This window comes from Salvelinus sp. IW2-2015, linkage group LG20 (genome assembly GCF_002910315.2).
Source record: "Salvelinus sp. IW2-2015 linkage group LG20, ASM291031v2, whole genome shotgun sequence".
NCBI classification, from domain to species: Eukaryota; Metazoa; Chordata; class Actinopteri; order Salmoniformes; family Salmonidae; genus Salvelinus; species Salvelinus sp. IW2-2015.
Genome location: NC_036860.1, coordinates 4759640 through 4780357, shown reverse-complemented (window position 1 = coordinate 4780357; position 20718 = coordinate 4759640). Strand labels below are relative to the sequence as shown.

The 20718-nt window shown below is 41.8% G+C and overlaps 1 protein-coding gene across 1 annotated transcript in view; it reads right to left on the bottom strand.

Annotated features, from left to right (window-relative positions):
* The window catches only part of LOC111980178 (heparan sulfate glucosamine 3-O-sulfotransferase 4-like), a 97509-nt gene extending 77585 nt beyond the window's left edge, over window positions 1-19924 (bottom strand). The window contains exon 1 of the mRNA XM_024010848.2: window positions 18560-19924. Coding sequence (XP_023866616.1) covers window positions 18560-19179 — 620 coding nt within the window. The 5' untranslated portion in view covers window positions 19180-19924. The remainder of the gene's footprint in view (window positions 1-18559) is intronic.
* Between the last annotated feature and the right edge of the window lie 794 nt (window positions 19925-20718).

Here is a 20718-nt window from a genome sequence, read left to right as displayed (position 1 = left end):
CCAACATGTTGCCTTTTTCCTTGAGCAAAGTATGAATCATCATAGACTTTCCACATTGAAAATATTCTCATTCAGCACAAACAAAAACACACAGACAGACTGACAGGCTGACACAAAACATAATGCACGCACGCACACACACAATTCTCCAAGGACTATTTTTTTGTTGAGTCCGCCACTACCTTTGATGTTGATCACCATTAAAAAGGCTGCTTTGTTTATGTGTGTAATTAATACCAAGTCTTTGATTACTGCCATTTTTAGAACAGGAGAGAAAATTGATATTCCACTCCTTGTGAAGTTCTCTTTCTCCACAACATAATCAAGTGATACAGGGATGGGCAAAATCTCTACTTTTCAATTGCACACAATACCGTCCTCCCTCGCTCCTGCTCTTTTGTGACAAGAGGTCTATACTGTTGAAATAGTCATGGTCTCCTGTGAGTAAGGTGAATGCTTTTCTGTGTTATGGACAGTGTGAACCATTGTTGCATGAGAGTAGCCCCGGGCAGTTTATTCTTCATAAGGAAAGCGAAGGTGAGAATGCAGTGGGAGATTGGTGTATAAACAATATGGAGAAGGGTATAAGAAGAGGACTGTGCATTTCCAAGGCAAGTTTTGTAATTGGCAGAAACACTGTAAATCACAAGCTCTAACAGAGAGCTTGCTGAAAGGTTTTTACTCCCTAGAGTATCTGTTGCTCAAATATGCTACCTGCCCTGTCTAAATACAGACATCTGCCTCAGAGATTCAGCATTACTGGAGCTCTTTCTGCCTAAAAATCACAACCATCCCGGTTCTATACACCACAACATGATTCATTTACAATCACCGGCCAGTTGGTTTCATAGATTTTATAAAACTCTAAGTATATGGCTCTAACCCATAATGAAGGTCTTTAAAGATAAGCTACAGAAGGGTTAACAGTTATGTAGCTTTGCCATGTCTCTCTAAATGATTGTTGGCAAGTGTAGTGGCCAATTTCCAATAACTATTTTAAAAATTGGGTTTCTGAGTAATTTTTTCAAAGGAGCTGTGCTCGTGTAACATCTGCAGGGAAGGTTGGTTATGAAAGGCCTCTGAGAAACGCTTCAAAAACAGTCACGCCTTTACAGTAAATGCACCCTGGGATCAGAGCAGGCTGGATGGAGGAGCTATAGGAGGACGGGCTCATTGTAATGACTGGACTGGAATGAATGGAACGGTATTAAACCCATCAAACATATGGAAACCACATGTTTGACATTGTTCCATTTATCCTAGGAAACATAATTGATGATTCTCAAATGCTGTAGTCATGTCAATAAAAATATTGACTAATGAAGGCTATGATATATACACCCTTGTGCTATATTTACAGCGTGAAATATAAGTAAAATGTTTAGCATTGTGTAAGGAACTCATTATACCACTATTGTTGAAAATGATGTTGTGCAGTGCTCCTTTGAAATGCAAGGGCTTTGACTGCAGTGGCACCTGAATGAAATGTGCTTGTTGGATCTAGTTGATTATTGAGGGCTACATCAAGATAAACACATGCTGACTAGAATAATAATTATCCCGTCTGACCATCATTTGATGAAAATAAATATTTCGTCATACTGCTGCAAAGCCGAGATGTGATGGGAAGGAAAGGGCTGTCTGAGAAAAGGTTACTTCCAATTTACAAGCTTCGTTTTCCTGTATGGTGGTGACGGCTTCATATCGGGTATATACTACCGGTCAACAGTTTTAGAACACCTACTCATTCAAGGGTTTTTCTTTATTTTTACTATTTTCTACATTGTAGAATAATAGTGAAGACATAAAAACTATGAAATAACACATATGGAATCATGTAGTAACCAAAAAAGTGTTAAACAAATCAAAATATATTTTGATTCTTCAAAGTAGCCACCCTTTGCCTTGATGCCAGCTTTGTACACTCTTGGCATTCTCTCAACCAGCTTCACCTGGAATGCTTTTACAACAGTATTGAAGGAGTTCCCACATATGCTGAGCACTTGTTGGCTGCTTTTCGTTCCCGCTGCGGTCCGACTGATTCCAAACCATCTCAATTTGGTTGAGGTTGGAGTATTGTGGAGGCCAGGTCATCTGATGCAGCACTTCATCACTCTCCTTCTTCATAAAATAGCCCTTACACAGCCTGGAGGTGTGTTAGGTTATTGTCCTGTCGAAAAACAAATGATAGTCCCGCTAAGCGCAAACCCGATGGGATGGCATATCGCTGCAGAATGTTGTGGTAGACAGGCTGGTTAAGTCTGCCTTGAATTGTAAATAAATCACAGACAGTGTCACCAGCAAAGCACCCCTACACCACAACACTTCCTCCTCCATGCTTCACGGTGCGAAATACATATGCGGAGATCATCCATTCACCCACACCCCATCTCACAAAGACACTGTTGTTGGAACCAAAAATGTCTAATTTGGGCTTTCCACTGGCCTAATGTCCATTGCTCGTGTTTCTTGGCCCAAGCACGTCTCTTCTTATTATTGGTGTCCTTTAGTAGTGGTTTCTTTGCAGCAATTTGACCATGAAGACCTGATTCCCACAGACTCCTCTGAACAGTTGATGTTGAGATGGATCTGTTAATTGAACTCTGTGATGCATTTATTTGAGCTGCAATGTCTGAGGCTGGCAACTCTAATGAACGTATCCTCAGCTGCAGAGGTAACTGTGGATCTTCCATTCCTGTGGCGGTCCTCATGAGAGCCAGTTTCACCATAGCGGTTGATGGTTTTTGTTACTCCACTTGAAGAAACTTTAAAAGTTCTTGACTGACCTTCATGTGTTAAAGTAATAATGGACTGTTGTTTCTCTTTGCTTATTTGAGCTGCTCTTGCCATAATATGGACTCTTTTACCAAATAGGGCTATCTTCTGTATACCACCCCTACCTTGTCACGACAACTGATTCGCTCAAACACACAAATTAACTTAAGGCACACCTGTTAATTGAAATGCATTCCAGGTGACTACCTCGTTTAAGCTGGTTGAGAGAATGCCAATAGTGTGCAAAGCTGTCAATAAAGGCAAAGGGTGGCTATTTGAAGATTCTCAAACATGAAATATATTTTGATTTGTTTAACACTTTTTTTGGTTACTAAACTCAGCAAAAAAAGAAACATCCTCTACTGTCAACTGCGTTTATTTTCAGCAAATTTAACATATGTAAATATTTGTATGAACATAACAAGATTCAACAACAGACAAACTGAACACGTTCCACAGACATGGAATAATGTGCCCCTGAACAAAGGGGGGGGGTCAAAATCAAAAGTAAAAGTCAGCATCTGGTGTGGCCACCAGCTGCATTAAGTACTGCAGTGCATCTCCTCCTCATGGACTGCACCAGATTTGCCAGTTCTTGCTGTGAGATGTTACCCCACTCTTCCACCGAGGCATTTGCAAGTTTCCAGACATTTCTAGGGGGAATGGCCCTAGCCCTCACCCTCCGATCCAACTGGTCCCAGACATGCTCAATGGGATTGAGATCCGGGCTCTTCGATGGCCATGGCTGAACACTGAAATTCCTGTCTTGCAGGATATCATGCACAGAACGAGCAGTATGGCTGGTGGCATTGTCACGCTGGAAGGTCATGTCAGGATGAGCCTGCAGGAAGGGTACCACATGAGGGAGGAGGATGTCTTCCTTGTAACGCACAGTGTTGAGATTGCTCAGTCCGATGATGCTGTGACACACCGCTCCAGACCATGACGGACCCTCCACCTCCAAATCGATCCCGCTCCAGAGTACAGGCCTCGATGTAACGCTCATTCCTTCGACGATAAACGCAAATCCGACCATCACCCCTGGTGACACAAAACAGTGACACGTCAGTGAAGAGCACTTTTTTTTTTACAAGCCCTCAGTTTAGCCTCTCTTAGCTTATTGTGGACAGTCTGAGCACTGATGGAGGGATTGTGCGTTCCTGGTGTAACTCGGGCAGTTGTTGTTGCCATCCTGTACCTGTCCCGCAGGTGTGATGTTCGGATGTACCAATCCTGTGCAGGTGTTGTTACACGTGATCTGCCACTGCGAGGACGATCAGCTGTACGTCCTGTCTCCCTGTAGAGCTGTCTTAGGCGTCTCACAGTACAGACATTGCAATGTATTGCCCTGGCCATATCTGCAGTCCTCATGCCTCCTTGCAGCATGCCTAAGGCACGTTCACGCGGATGAGCAGGGACCCTGGGCATCTTTCTTTTGGTATTATTCAGAGTCAGTAGAAAGGCCTCTTTAGTGTCCTAAGTTTTCATAACTGTGACCCTAATTGTCTACCGTCTGTAAGCTGTTAGTGTCTTAATGATCGTTCCACAGGTGCATGTTCATTAATTGTTTATGGTTCATTGAACAAGCATGGGAAACAGTGTTTAAACCCTTTACAATGAAGATCTGTGAAGTTATTTGGATTTTTATTAATCATCTTTGAAAGACAGGGTCCTGAAAAAGGGACTTCTTTTTTTGCTGAGTTTACATGATTCCATATGTGTTTTTTCATAGTTTAAATGTCTTCACTGTTATTTTACAATGTAGAAAATAGTAAAAATAAAGAAAAACCCTTGAATGAGTAGGTGTTCTAAAACTTTTGACCGGTAGTGTATATTTAGGTGATAGTCCCTAAACACAACACCTGACTCTCCAAAGCCAAGATGCACAATGTCAAATGTTCTGGACTGATATGCTTATGACTGTCACTGTACACATCTAGTCTTTTTACAAGGCACAATTAGCGAACCTCAATGACGAAATAAACCACTTGAGATTGAGCTTCTTGTTTGGAGGAAGTAGTCCTGTGAAAAGCAGGTCAGGATAAACAGGCTTTGAGTGACTCTGTACATGACTCTACATACAGTACACATCTTGCACAGACATACCATAAGGATCAGAGGATATGTGACGGAACACTAGCTAAGCTATCCTACTGGGAATAATACATTTAATTAGTGTTCACACAGCCCATGTTTTGGAGAGAGAGGGGAAAAAACCTGGCTAGTCTTTTCTAGAGATATCCTTCTTCCCCATAATAAATCTGTCCACGTCTCCCATCCAAACAGCTCCGATATGCCAGGGAGAGAATTTACAGTGCATCTCTGATTTGTTTGCTGCTATTAATGGGGCAGTGAGGAAGGAAGTGGTCTGTGGCTGCCAGCGCAATATCTGACCTCTGAGAGTGCATTAAATCAAGCTATTAGGGGCCGCTGCAATAAAGAGGACAGCCAAGGAAGGCAGAGTGCTCTCTCCAAAACAAACATGCCCCAGCCAGACACAACACGAGGCTGGGATCACAACCTCAGGCTGGGCTGATATGGTTTTATAGCGGGTGCCTTGGTGACAGTCAGTCAATCCAGTGGGTTGTCAGTTCTGGTCGGGTGCAAGCCAGATAGATGAACCAGCACAGCGGGCAGCATTGTAGAATGTTAAGAAATGCGTGGTTGATGCTGGGGCCAGGAGTTTTCCAAGCCACGTGACATTATTAGGAAGTATTCCTGTTCCTATTGAAGCCCTACTGGAACATGTTTCTGTATTAAAACATTTACTTTCCTTATAATAAAGAAATACATCATCATTGACAATTATTTCCATCTAGGAGTGGGTGAAGATGACTATTTGGTGTATCTTACACTTTGCCGCATGCACAGGTCCACAGGCATTTGAAATAATTGTGTCTGTGCCATAGGAGGAAATAAATTACATTCATTATCACACCAGGACTGCTCTGGTGAGTTTCACAAATTGACAGACCATGTGGTGGACTTTGCTGTGTCTTTCAGACTCAGATAATGGACAAGTCTGATAGAAAAAGGCCCTTGACTCGTGAAACAAAAGGAACTAAAGTCGGGGAATGCCAGGGCCATGTCTGGCTCTGTGGGGCACCATTTATTTGAGTTGGGGGGCATGCCCTTTCAATGTCAAGGCTTGTCTGAACACTATAGTGTTTTTCACTGATATTCATTACCGTACTCCTGTATTACTAGGGCTAGTCTTTGAATGCCTTTCTAAAGACGCTGTCGCAATATGAAAAAGTTATATTTACCTACCTTCTCTTTTCCTGTTCAAACTTGTGAGGATAAGTCATTTTGACTTACACTGCAATAACCTAAACTCAACCTACACTTCAGCTGCAGTCTGACGGTGGCATGAGTGGACTGGTTTATGATAACCTGGATTTAAAGGGCCAATCCAGTCGTTTTTATCTCAATATTAAATCATTTCTGGGTAAAAATTAAGTACCTTACTGCGATTGTTTAAATGAAAATGGTCAAAAATAAACAATTTCGCAAGCAAGAATTTTGCTAGGACTGTCTGGGAGTGGTTTGAGTGGGGGGGAAGGGAGAGCAAGAAGCAGCATCCAGTATTTCAACCATTTCTAAGGCGATTTTACCAAAAAGTTAAGATATTTACAAATAAACTGGTGCACTCAGTCAAGCAAAGACATCTATGATTCAATTGTGAATGGCGTTAACGGTGGAATTATTATGTATAGGAACTTTGCTATATCAGAATGTGAACAACTCATCAAAAGACTATGGGCAAATAACCTGTCAGAACAATTTAGAGACACGGTGTGGCTAATCTGAGTGCGAAGGCTCCCGGTGAGAGCAGTAGTCCAATGGAGCTGTTACATTAAAACAAAAAAATGCCCAATGCCATCATGCACTGATGATGAAACACTTGAATACGGATAACTAGAATGTAGTAGAATGAAGACAATTGGGGAACTAATGCAGTTATCATTCAAGTTGAACCAAATGCCATACTGTATGTAAAATGCATGGAACATTTAATGAGATCTACAAAGACCTTTTCCACTTCACAATATTTATAGTAAAGCGCACAAAAAAACTACAAAACAAGAGATGATGCAAGCTGTCTATATCTCATGAAAGGGAAAATAATCAGTTGTAAATTCAAGACTGATCTTTAAAAAAAAAGGGGGGGGGGGGGGGGGGGGGGGGTGGAAAACTGAAAAGGTTTGGAACTATCTTTATTTTAGTTATTTTATCTAATTTACCGCCTTGTGATGTCACCAGACTAGAGGTCGACCGAATATGATTTTTCAACGCCGATACCGATTATTGGAGGACCAAAAAAAGATGATACCGGTCGGTACCGGCCGATTTTTATATACTGTATACATTTGTAATAATGACAATTACAACAATACTGAAAGAACAATGGACACTTTTATTTTAACTTAATATAATACATAAATAAAATAAATTTAGTCTCAAATAAATAATGAAACATGTTCAATTTGGTTTAAATAATGCAAAAACAGTGTTGGAGAAGAAGGTAAAAGTGCAATATGTGCCATGTAAGAAAGCTCATGTTTAAGGTCCTTGCTCTGAACATGAGAACATATGAAAGCTGGTGGTTACTTTTAACATGAGTCTTCAATATTCCCAGTTAAGAAGTTTTAGGTTGTAGTTATTATATTAATTATAGGACTATTTCTCTCTATACCATATGTATTTCATATACCTTTGACTATTGGATGTTTTTATAGGCACTATAGTATTTCCAGCCTAATCTCGGGAGTTGATAGGCTTGAAGTCATAAACAGCGCTGTGCTTTAAGCACTGCGAAAAGCTGCTGGCAAATGCAGGAAAGTGCTGTTTGAATGAATGCTTACGAGCCTGCTGCAACCTACCACCGCTCAGTCAGACTGCTCTCTTAATTATAATATAATAAACACAGAGAAATATGAGCCTTTGGTCATTAATATGGTCAAATCCGTAAACTATCATTTCGAAAACAAAACGTTTATTCTTTCAGTGAAATACGGAACCGTTCCGTATGTTATCGAACGGGTGGCAACCCTAAGTCTAAATATTGCTGTTACATTGCACAACCTTCAATGTTATGTCATAATTATGTAAAATTCTGGTGAATTAATTACGGTCTTTGTTAGGAATAAATGGCCTGTCAACAGTTCGCAACGAGCCGGCGGCCCAAGCTGCTGCATATACCCTGCATTTATAATCGGCCATGCAGATTAATCGGTCGACGACCCTACACCAGACAGTCCAAAACTGCATCCCACCAAAACTTCATGGGGATAGCCCCCTTTTTTCCAATTTTTGCCTAAAATGACCTCTCCAAATCTAACTGCCTGCAGCTCAGGCCCTGAAGCAAGGATATGCATATTATTTGGTACCATTTGAAAGGAAACTTTGAAGTTTGTGGAAATGTGAATTGAATGTAGGAGAATATAACACAATAGATCTGGTAGAAGAAAATACCACCATCTTTGAAATGCAAGAGAATGGTCCCAGTTCCAGCCATCACTCTGGTTGTAATTCTGATGGTGTTCACAATATGGCAGCAGTGTATGTGCAAAGTTTCATACTTGAAGTATGAGCGAACTACATGACATTTAGTGTGAAGTCACCCAGGTACATTTGGGCAAATCGTGAAGGAGACATTTGCATTCATATTACATTTTTCTGCAAGAATATCATCGAATCAGTATACTTGGACTTTGATTTAGCTTTTCCAGTATTAGTAGCCATATTATAAGTTCAACATTTGCAAAACAACTAGTTTTCATAACTTCATAACTATGAATATTCTTATTCATAGTTTTTTTGTCCAAAGGGAAAAGGCATGTTGTCGCAAAAGGTTGGCAGCTACATTTTGCGACATATACAAAGGCCAGTTCATTGGCTATCTAGCTAGCTTTGTTTGACCCCGATTGGTGCTTATTTGACAAAGATACAGTCGATCAAATGAAGACCGGACACGTCATCGGCATGCCATGAAGGCGTCACTCTCTGACCAAATTTGGTGTCCTATAGGATATACTACACCCCTAATGATATAGTGTAGTCTGGTTACATTCTAGGATGTCTGAGGAATACATACGAACGTGATTTGACTGGTTGAAACAACGTTTAGGGTTAGATTTTCACAGATTCCTTTCTTTGTAAATTGAATGAGTGGAAATACAAAATCGATTGTGCATGTTATATGGACCTTTTTAGGATATGAAAAAGGATTTTATCTAACAAAACGACACTTCATGTTATCTCTGGGACCCTTTGGATGATAAATCAGAGCAAGATTTCAGAATGTAAGTACACATTTCACCTTCAGAGGTGAATTTATCAAACCTATCGCGGTGAAAAAAGTGTTTTGTTGTTAGGAGCTCTCCTCAAACAATAGCATGGCATTTTTCGCAGTAATAGCTGCTCTAAATTGGACAGTGCAGTTATATTAACAAGAATTTAAGCTTTTATATAAGACACTTATATATAACGACATTTGTTTTTTCTCTAAAATCTGCGATCGTGACACAAGGCGCTGCATGATTTACAACTGTCCTGTTGACGGAACGCCTATCCCTATTAAAGGGCATTATCATCATTTTCACAATTACAACCTCATAGTGTGGAAATGTATATAAAACATAAGAATATCACACTTTTGACTGCACTGGCCTTTAAGAGTGTTAGTCTCTTCATCTATGGGTGGTGCCGTGGAATGTCTAGCGCCTTTTTGGTTTGGCTCTGGACATTCACTCGTCTCGAACACACAACAACACACACCCCTCTCACAGCTTTAGAGTTGGGTTATCCCAACAGACAGGTGAGAGGGAAAGTGATCATATTACACCTGGGGTACCCTATAAGAGACAATGCCTCAGTCCTAAAAATTTACAATAACATCCACTAGAATGCAGATCGGCCCATCAAGCAGCCAATGGCTGACTGAGTGAACTAACCAAACACAGCTTCTTTGTTTTGATCGGATTCCGCCGTGAGCAACCATCAGTGGTTTGTAGGCAGTTTTCAGTGTTTTACACTGTCTTGCCACCACAAACCAAAAATCTACTGAAAGGAAAACATCAAATGGGTATATTTGTGCAGATCCATCTGTGTGGAGGGAAGGAGCCAGCTAAGTGAGTCCCAAATATTAAATAGCATGAAGAAACACATGCAACATTAGTAGCAAGGCAAATTAAACTATCTGTTATTAAACACAAGGAGTAAAATTCCTTCCTCTGGCATCGCACTGTTGGTTAACTAATTATTATGCCACATTAATTTTGAAACCCTGAAGCGTTTGTTGAGTTTACCCAAGGTGCAGTGAGTACGTGTTTAGCCCTGTAAAAAGTGGGTTTATTACAAAACAGATCTAACAGCGAGTGATTCAGCGTGAGGCTGAGACGACGCAGAGCCAGAGGCTGCTGGGATTGCTTAATTTATATTCCACTGATTGCATCAGAAAATTGTAAGACTGTTAATTGGAGACAATGTGGCCAGAAACAGATACGGAGAGACATGTGACTACAACAATGGCATCAAAGATAATATTTAGCTAAAAGCCTGTGTTAATGATGACAGCAACAACCCTACCAAGCTGTTCTACAGAATTATATACCTTTAATCATTAGGAAAATACCAGCCTTCACAACTATCCCCTCAAAAAAACTTCAGTCGTGTTAGATATGCCCAATTGACCTTCCGTTGGTACGTCAACGTTTCGAATCCAGAAGCAATTGTTATTGCAAATGCTCCCTTGCATCCATCTGAGGACATGTTGACAAAGCCTTCATTTATGACCGATTCCCCAGCGTGACGTTGATTAGGTGGCTTGTACGAAATAAGCTTGAGAGGCCCATTTCACCGCAAACCTGTATTCATTTAGTTCTGCAGATTTATACTGGCCTGCTATCTCGGCAAGAAAATCCAGCATGACATGAGAGTGAAATTTGCCCTTTTGAAAAGAGGGTTAATCTTTCTTTCTTTCCCACTGCAACCTCAATCTCACTGTGGCCAGCATGCCTCCAATGATCTGGGGGCCACAGCCAGTAAATTAAATTAAATAAACCCATTAGTTACAGCACTGTTACCTTCTCACCTCTGCCCAGATGCGCTTTCATGGTAAGTTGTCCCATCATAAAAAAAACAAGGGACTCGGTATAGGATTGTGATGCCAAAGTCACCTTGACTCCAAAGACAGGGTGGTCTGTCCTCATTGTCCATCACAAAGATCAATTAAAATAGCCTGTTTTGCAATACAGCACGAGCCCAATATGTTCCGCAGGTGTCTGAAGGTAAATGTATGCTTATTTAAAAATCAATTCATACTTAACATTCTCCCTCCTCGAGTCGTGCAGATGTGAAACAAACTGGAGGTCGATGGGAGTGGAAGGCGACCGTGAGCAGAGTCATCCCAGGCATACTGAAAATGAATGGGATGAATAACCAAGTGTAGCTCACATATCTAAAGGTAAACCTCAGACAAAAAGAGAGTCTAATCCTGCTATAGCCCTGGGTATGGGTTGGCATCTTTTCACTCCTATCTTTTCATCCTGCTCTGAAACATATCTTGTGAATATACTGTAACTACAGTTTGGCATCTATCTTTTTTTGGAACAATAAAAAAGCTTCATAGCTAAATCCTGACATTCAACAGAAAAACAAGACCATGGGGAAACGTGATTGTACCTGTGATGTCTGACTGTGTACCCCTTTGTGCTTACCCCTATACATGAAGGATTATGGGATATGTCACTTTTCTTTTAAACACACAAGCATCTTTGACATGATTGCACCGAAACACATTTCCTCGTGTGTCGCCCTGCACACGTGTGTGTGTGGCTGAGCATGTTAAAGGCATAAAGAAAAACTATCAGCCACATTAACTAAGAGTTGGCTTCACATGGTTGGGAGGAGCTAATGGCCCCATTAAAACAGGAAGAGCACGTTAACTTGCAACTAAATCTCTAATGCCAATAATCCAAATTATCCAGGAAAAACAATCACCTTCTTATACACCAATTAGTAATTAGCATAATCCCTAAAAGCATCCTTTTGCATTTCATCAGTTTAGTCTAAGTCTCAAAGGAGCTTGGCACAATGCCACAGCCTCTATATAAAAATCACTTCCACCAGCCTATACAGAGAATAGAGGACAGCATTCTCATGGTGGAGGTCTGATTAATAAAGTATTCTTGGTTGAAATGGTTGAAACTCGAAAACCTAAATACTTATCAAAGGGTTTCAATAAACACAACTCCCAGTGAAGATTTCCTACTTGAAAAGCCCAATCAACACAGAAAGTGAAAGGGGAATACCTAGTCAGTTGTACAACTGAATGCATTCATCTGAAATGTGTCTTCCGCATTTAACCGAGCCCCTCTGAATCAGAATACCATCTCAATGTAAGGACTGTGTTATGCGTAGTTTACATGTCTAATACTCAGCTCTTTCATTGTTTCACACTGTGCTAAAATATTCTAGCGGAATACCCCATGGTGATTTCAGGCAAAGAAAGAGCATGAATAAATAAACAACTTAAAGCGATGAGAAACTTCAAAGGCAATGGGACAATCGCAGCAAACAAGCTCCTGGAAGCCAATGAATTTCTTTGTTTGTGACAGTGACTCAGGGGTGTAAACAGAGGAATTAGCTCACACCTCCGGAGTCTCAGCACATCGCACTGCCATAATTGAATTAAGCCTGTCAATATTGTTGTGAGCTGTGGATGGCGTCAGTGGCGTCAGTGGTTCTTTGGCAAGTCCTTGAAGAAAAAGACAATTGCTTTCCATGTCATCCCAGACTATATCTCAAGCTAATTCCTACATCTTGATACAGCCAAGCTGATGTATTTCCTATGAATAAGCTCTGTGTGTAATATGTCATGGGCATGCAGGCGGAATAATGCTACTGGTGGAGCGTGGAGGGAGAAGTTATGATTTCCACTCTCCCCACATCCCTCAGCTTAACACCTGTCTCTTATACACATCTAGATGTGTATAAGAGACAGGTGTGTAATATGTCATGGGCATGCAGGCGGAATAATGCTACTGGTGGAGCGTGGAGGGAGAAGTTATGATTTCCACTCTCCCCACATCCCTCAGCTTAACACACTCCTGGAGTACATGTCAGGTCACGGCCACATATTTGAAACATGCTCCCAACAGCCCTTGCGTGACATCTTGGCTCCATGGCCAGCCCTGTCAGAGAAAATCCTGCTCTAACTGAACCAATGCATCAGCTTGCTTTGGGGTTTGTGTCATGAGACTGCATCACTCACAACCGATAAGGGGCATGTATGCACAGCACCAAGTGCTCCAGGAGAGGCTAAAGGAAAATTGGAATTTTGACAAGTATGATTGACATGCTTATTTGTCCCAAAAGGAAGTCTTATTCGGAGAGATTTAAAGATGGCTGTAAAGCAGTATTCTTGCCGAATGGAATCATTGTTCCTTCTGACTAGAAGCACATCACGGCAATTCTGCGGCAAGTAAATAATCCCTGGGAGATAGGAATCCTTTCAAGCTTAAAATGACTTGTGCTTATACTTTATTTTTGGTCCAAAATAAATCACTTAACAGGCGAGACTGGGGCTGTCATTTTCAGGCAATCCATCTATGACATGGAACTGAAATATGGGTCTAAGAATTCCCTGTTTTCCCATTGGCGTTGGAATGGAGAAGAATGCAAGGCAGAATTCCATCCAGTTCTATTTTGACAGACACGAACCTAAAGGGAGGCTGAGCCTTGATGGCAACCATTCCCCATTGCCAATTCATTGTGTTGGCAAATTGAATCAGCAAATTAAATTCTAAACTCAAGTAAAGTCAACTTTACTGGAATTGGAGAATGATCACTTTATGTGTTTGGGTGTAGCTTTGTCCATGACACGGAATAGGAAATGAATGTCAAAGAGAGAGGGTAAGGTATTGCATGTGAATAGCAAGAAGGAGCTGGGGTAGAATGAAATTGTCTGCACTAACCCACTGCCAGAGTGATTTGTTCTCTCTCTAAGCAACAAAGGATGCAGCAGTGTTACTTCTTTCATAATTCTAGTGTCACAATAGAAATAGGCTAAGATAACCCCCCAAGGCTGACCCTAGAGTAACACAAAACAAATTCAATCCACATTCTCCCAACACAAAACACTGATTCCATTGCAGAAAAAAAACAAATCCCAGGCAGTGCAATGCTGTGTGGATGGTGTTCATGACTAGACTTATTTTGATAATACCTGCTGATATGGTTGAACTGGAAAGATAAAGTGCCGTGAATTGTTCCCACAGTTTCGCTGTAGAGACACATACACATAAGATAGCTATACACACACCTAAATATCTAGCTAGTAGACATTTAACTAGCTAACTTGTAACAGGTATCGTGCATGTGATTATACACAAGAGTAAATGGCTACACAAACCTGCCATTCATAGTTGTAGGAACTTGCTACAGAGTAAGTTACATTAGGCTATTTAGGTGTGATCCAATTTCCATATTCATCCAGACTGACAGTAATTGGTGGTGCAGCAATCTGAAGGTTCTGATTATTCTCCTTCATAAACTCATGTTTAACAGCCAGACAGAGATGACACAAAGGCTTTCTGGCGGGAAGGTGCCGTCTGTGTCATAGCGCTGTGCCATGTCTGCATCCAGTCAAAGGCGCTGGAACAGGAAATAAATATGTTTCTGTTGTGGACGCTGGTGGAATCTCTGGGCTCTGTGGTGCTTGGGAGTTTAATCAAGTGGAAAAGGGGAGGGGGGATGTTGAGACCAACCTGACTGCAGCGGTCCACTCTCTTGACAGGCACTGGGGCATGCTGCTAATTAAAAAGTTTAATTCCACGACTGCCGCGTTGGCATCCCAGTACCCAGAGGTGCGTCCTTGCGAGCCTTGGCGCCATCTTATCAGGCACAGACAGATTCCGGCTTGCCGGGGAGGAGCGGAGGACGTGGAGGCGCTGCAGCAGCAGCAGCACAGGCCCAGCTGGAAGATGGAGGGGATGGCATCCAGCCTGCTGCTCAGGGATCTGGCCCACCTCCCTCCATCCCATCTCCCCGCTGACTGGAGTCACGGACCCCTAGTCTGGTGGCAAGACTCAGGGAGCTGAGCCGTGGAGCWGCATGCTGAGGTGGGAGCGCAGSGGTAAACAAGGGATAAACACAGGATTTAGACTCTCTGATGCTACTCTCAGCAGTAGATCGCTGTCTCCGACACACACTTRCTGTCAGAGGGTRCTGTCTTACTACACMGAAGGMTGCGGATAAAGCTGGGGCTGGAATTCATGCTATTCTCCTCAGAGTCCCCCRGGGCCTGCAGCAGTGCAAAGACATGGTGCTCTGACATGGTCTCTACACTACTAGCATTTCGTATTTACTGAAAAAGAAGTAGCAGTAAACTGGAAATTCTTTCGTTAAGCTTTTTCCACCATTCAGTGGGAAACAGAGCCTCGATGAAAAAGTAGATAAAAGAATGAGAGCACTTCATTGCAAGGCCTTGGCAGAGTGTAGAGCCTGCACTGTGTGGGCTTCTGAGCTGTGTAGGTCCCTATTGATCAGAATGCATTACAACTCACACAAAGAGAGAAAGTCCTTGGTGATGGCAAGGCTGATTCTTTGGCATCTTTTTTTAAAGGCCACCTCATATAAAAGCCAGCAGGCAGCAACCAAGACCTCCGCCTGAGGTGAAATAGCTTGGGGAAGGAGAGCACGTTCAGAACACCGTGCTGCACGTTATAAGCACCACTGTAAATTAACATTATTGTTTGTCACACTGTGCAACACAGGGCCATAGCTTTGCAAAGGTACAAAACAGCTCAAAATATTTACAGTCACATTGCCTCAGCTTTTATCGCTTACAAGGCTTACAAAGTGTCATTCTCCCAACACAATGATAAGGGGCTCGGAGACCTCAGAGCCGCTTCAGAGCTATGCATCTCATTGACAACTCACACAATATGATCAGCATAGTAGTACAACCCAAATAATCTTCCTGGAAAATCAACTGTAACACAAGCAATAGAGTTGTTCCTAAATACCAGCTCAATGAATCGTCTGCTGTTTTGCAGCACCTATTTAAACCCGAGATAGGCTTCCAGGCAACGGCGTGAATCCTCTAATGATGGTATAGCTATTATGATCTGACACACAGAAAGAATGACCTGCTGGTTAAAGACTATAGCTTCTCCTCAAAAGCGGTAAGAAGTTTAACAAGGCATAAGGTCCTCCCCGACAAGCCTTTTAAACATTGTGTTACCCGGGTAAATCAGATGTCACCAAGGTGCTGCATCATATTTCATGAACAAGAAGATTAACTTACTCCTTGTGAAATATATGCCCAGCGGATGGGGTATAAAAATATGTTTCACTTGATATTTCTACCAGATGAATTCTGTATGCGTACCGGGATTCTGGAGCACCGTATAACTGTGGCAAGCACAGAATAGCTCTCTCAGTGCACACCTCTTCAGGCTGTGCATTTGTACTGGCTTCTTTTAAATCTTTTACAACGGTACCACATTCATCCTCTGCCAGTGTCTAACTCTCCAAGCCAACACAAAGTATGAAATGAGCCACCGCTGCACAATCAAATTGATTCAGGGCGTTTGACAACATTATTGGACTCAACCTCCTAAGCCAACGTTAAATTGTCGTGATCATGATTTCAGTCATAGGATTAGGCACACTGCCTACACAGTAGGCCTGCACACAGACGTGATGTAGTATTTTTTTTTTTTAAACAGCAACAATCCACAAAAATGACATGCTTTGTCTGTAGCATCAGGACGTGGGCAGATCACATAGCTCTGAGTGTAACCTTTTTTCCCCTTGTCACACTACAACACTGTTCAAATTTGGCAGACAGAACAGCCACATAGCTATATCGTCCCCATGGGTGTAAAAAACACCGCTACCCGATAGTTACATTTCTGCATACGTCATCCTGAGGTTAACATTACTCAGAGGACGAAACGCGGAAATAAATGTTAAGAGCGCTTAAGGGATTTGGTTGGCTCAGGGGCACTAAAACACACAAGCACACTTTGGTGTTATTTATGTAAGCCTGTCATCTTGTCGTCTAATGAGCCTGACACCGAAAGCGTAATGAAACGTCTCACATTAACACGGGCTAAATGAACAGCCAACAGCCGAGGACAGAGGAGAGCATAGCTCCCATCCACACTGCAATGAGTTGATGCAGATGGTCCCCTGTATACAAAAGCCCCGAGCCACTGTACTAGACTGGGTTCACAGGGACAGCAACTCATCCCTCTGGCACGGGCACAGAGTCAGGGATTCTGTGTACTACTGGCTGGCTTCATTTTCATTCTCTGCTCATTGAGTCCATTTGAAATCCAGCATTCCTCTGGTTAGTCAGACCATCATCTTGCTAGATGCTGGCGCCTTATTGAGTGAGTGCCACTGTCAAACGGAGGGACGGAAGAACCCTCAAACAGACCGTGGTTCAATGCCATGATTGTTCATATTTTAATAAACAGAAGAAAAAAAATACATAGGAGGCAGTGAGATGTGCAGTGTTGGAAAACAAAGAAAAAGCATGACTGGGTGATGAACCTGACTGGGGGAATCTTTACCTCGAATGTATTGCATGTGAGAAGACATGGATGGCACAACACTCAGGATCAGCAGAGAAACATCTGGATTAGCTGATCAAAATGATGATCTCTCTACCCCCACGCAGTCATACAGCAAAAGCCTGGCAATATGGCTTTTAGATCGATGGACTTAAATAGGCCTTTAGCGACATGCATTTGGTTTCAGCTCTGTGTCAGATTAAATAGCTTTAAAACTTTTTCACAATTCCTACAATATACACTGAATCAGATATGGTGAGCGCAGAATGTTTTCATTTTGTTATCAAGCAACCAGACTTTTTTTCTGCAATGGTGGACATTACAAAGCATTTGCTAAATAAACGCAATATTGGGAACTAGCTATTATCAGATGGAAATAAACAAGGAAATACATTTTGTCTAAATGAGGCAAGATTGTCTATATTTGTGACACTATCAGAACATGTGGTACAGTATGAATAATAACTGGACATCACATCCCAAACCCAGAGTACACTGCTAAGGAACCAGGCCTGTTGCACAGGGACAGTTCTGAACACCGTAGAAAGGTAATACCACAACTGTAGGTGGGATCTGAGTATTGTTCCAATGAATGCACTCGCATGAACACCTGTTCGACTGAATAGTTTGGCTATTGCTGCATGCTATGTTCATATACATGCACACTATGATAAAACATTGTATATTATTGCAAAACTAGGTTCACTGTACTTCAGAAGGAAGATAAAGGTGTACTGCATAAAGGCTACTTTGTTCCCTAGGTGTGGTTTCTAAGTGATATGAATATTTTAGTTTATCATCCAAATCAGTCTAGCTCTCATTTTGATGCAGTGGAATGGATAGAAAAATGAGGCTACCTGATCAACTGTTTTGTATCGTTGGATGTAAAACAAGTGGGGGATATTTTACTAGACTAGAAACATGTTTAAGCAGAATTACTTGGCAGATATCCAATCTAATAGGTAGGCAATTTTTCATCAGAGTTGTTACTTTTATTATGATTATTATGATTATAATGAATAATGGCATTGATAGTGGTATAGGCCTACTTATTATTAGTAGTATTATTAGAGGTAATCTAGTGCATTTTAAATATGAACAAATCGAGACTATCTACCAACACATGGTTTATGTTATGTGGGGTAARGAGACCTCTGAACCAGATAGGGTTATTAAGTGAGAGRGGATGCGCGCACCTGTACCAATCCAGCCCTCTCTCGTAGTTCCTGTCGAAGAAATGTGGCTCATTCCCAACGGCTCTGATGTCGGGATGGACCCTCAAAGCTTCGAGCAGAGCCCTGGTACCTCCTTTCTTCACCCCAATTATAATGGCTTGGGGTAATTTTTTCACCCCATAATCCGAGGTGCAGTTCACCCTGAGTTCGTTGTCCGTGGTGCTGAATTCCTGGTGCTCCCGCTCCAGAGCGGGAGATTGATACACCGCGGCAGTTTTAGTCGGAGCCGCCTGATTCCGAACCCAATCCAATGTTCTTTGTTCGGTCTCCACATTATCTTTGACAGTGGAAATTGCAACCGTTTTCTCAGCGGCGGCGGCAGTCACCTCTATCAGCTTCTCGTCCAAATAGCCCTGGGGTGAAGTGGAATAAAGTTTCTCCCTTAATGTTACGAAAGTTGTCTCCTCCGTCACCAGCCTCCCTTGGTACACGTAGTTCTCTTGCAAGGGGAACTGTAACGAGTTGTAACAGCTCATCAAACTATAGAACAAGTAGGTGACAGAAAGGGAGAGGGTGAACATGAATAAAATTTTCCTGGGCACTTTAGAGGTAAAAACCGAAGTGCTGGACCAAAATGCCATCTCTGATAGCAGTGATCCTCTCAAAGAAGTGGCCAGACATGTTTCCACCCCAATACTTGCATGGACACTCAACAACAATAATCTGTCACTATSAGCWRWGCTCRATTTGAAAATGTGAGTAGCTGAACCACTCCAGCATARCCCCAATTCGCATGGTTATAAGGARACAGGAAATAGATCGTTAAAATTCCGAAAGAATATCGCYTCCCTTTTTTGAGTAGCCTATCGATTTCTTATTCCAACGCTGACAGRCAATGTCACCYTTTATTGSACTGAATTTGCAGATTAGKAAGCCTGCGGTCTGGCGTCCTTCCAAATGAGCAGCCTGGTTTGAAATGMGCAGAYTGTGATGGACGAAGTCTTGGCATTTTACGGAAAAAGAAAAAAGGGAACGCCAAAGTGTTTGAAGTAGTGTGCAAAGCACGTCTTCATCCCGATACACTGYCSGCCAATTACAAATCCGGTGGWTCTTCCCAACAAGGGTGAAAAAACTGCCACACATTGGTCCTCTCACTGCTAACTTTGTGCTGTAGAAAGTGAACAACCTTTGCATAAATATTAATTGACTGCGCTCTCTCAGTGGCCAGGTTTGTTGCTTGCTGTCCTAATGCCTTCTGTTGATTGGTAGATACGATGTGCGCATCAACTSTGTGAGCTCWCCCGCACSGAAGCACTATTATATTAGTAGGAGCACCACAAGCTCAGTAAGTGAACACCCACTTTTCGCAATCGGTGCCAGAGTGTAGGAAACCCAATGAGACGTCAGATACGACAGCCAGATAGCACTGAGATGGCATTGGGAAGGCGGGATGACTATTCCTCCTCCTCTCCTTTTTCTATGCCTTATGATCGGCAAAGATATTGCTGGATGAATGTACGGGTGAGTAGGGAAAAGTAGAACGCGGTGTATTGCCCTGTATGCACTTAAGAAGAAATCTTGAAGATAATTTGCTCAACTAATGTAGGCTACATCTGAATTGCCTCAAATTATTTACTGAATAAAATGTGTCATAATTATAATAATAGTAATTATCATTATTATTATTATTATTCTATGACTACTACTACTACTACTACTACTAAATAATTATTCTACAAGCAGCTCATGGCTGCTCCCTACTGGTGTTCTCTGGAACATTGCAATAGTTGTAACCGTGATCTTGGGAGATTTTACACAAGAAGGTAGGATGGATGGTTGGAGAATAGATCAATATTTTTTTCGTTGGAAATTATGTGTGATGAAAATCGTCGTTTCACTCCACCAATTCATATCAAAGAGGTTGTTGCTTCTCATGCATGCTGGTCTGATACAAAGGAGGGGCACATGACAGTGCTAGGGAGTGCATTGTAAGTGAGCTGGAACGGACACTAGGCTGTGTAGCCTTACTGAGGTATTTTGCATTGAAGATACTTATGTAGGGAGAACATATCTATACCACATTTATTACACAAGGTGACAGTCAGTATTGTTCTCTGAATTGAAAAATGTTGACACATTTGACTTATGCCCTTTTGGGAGGTAAAGTAAGAGATTCTAGA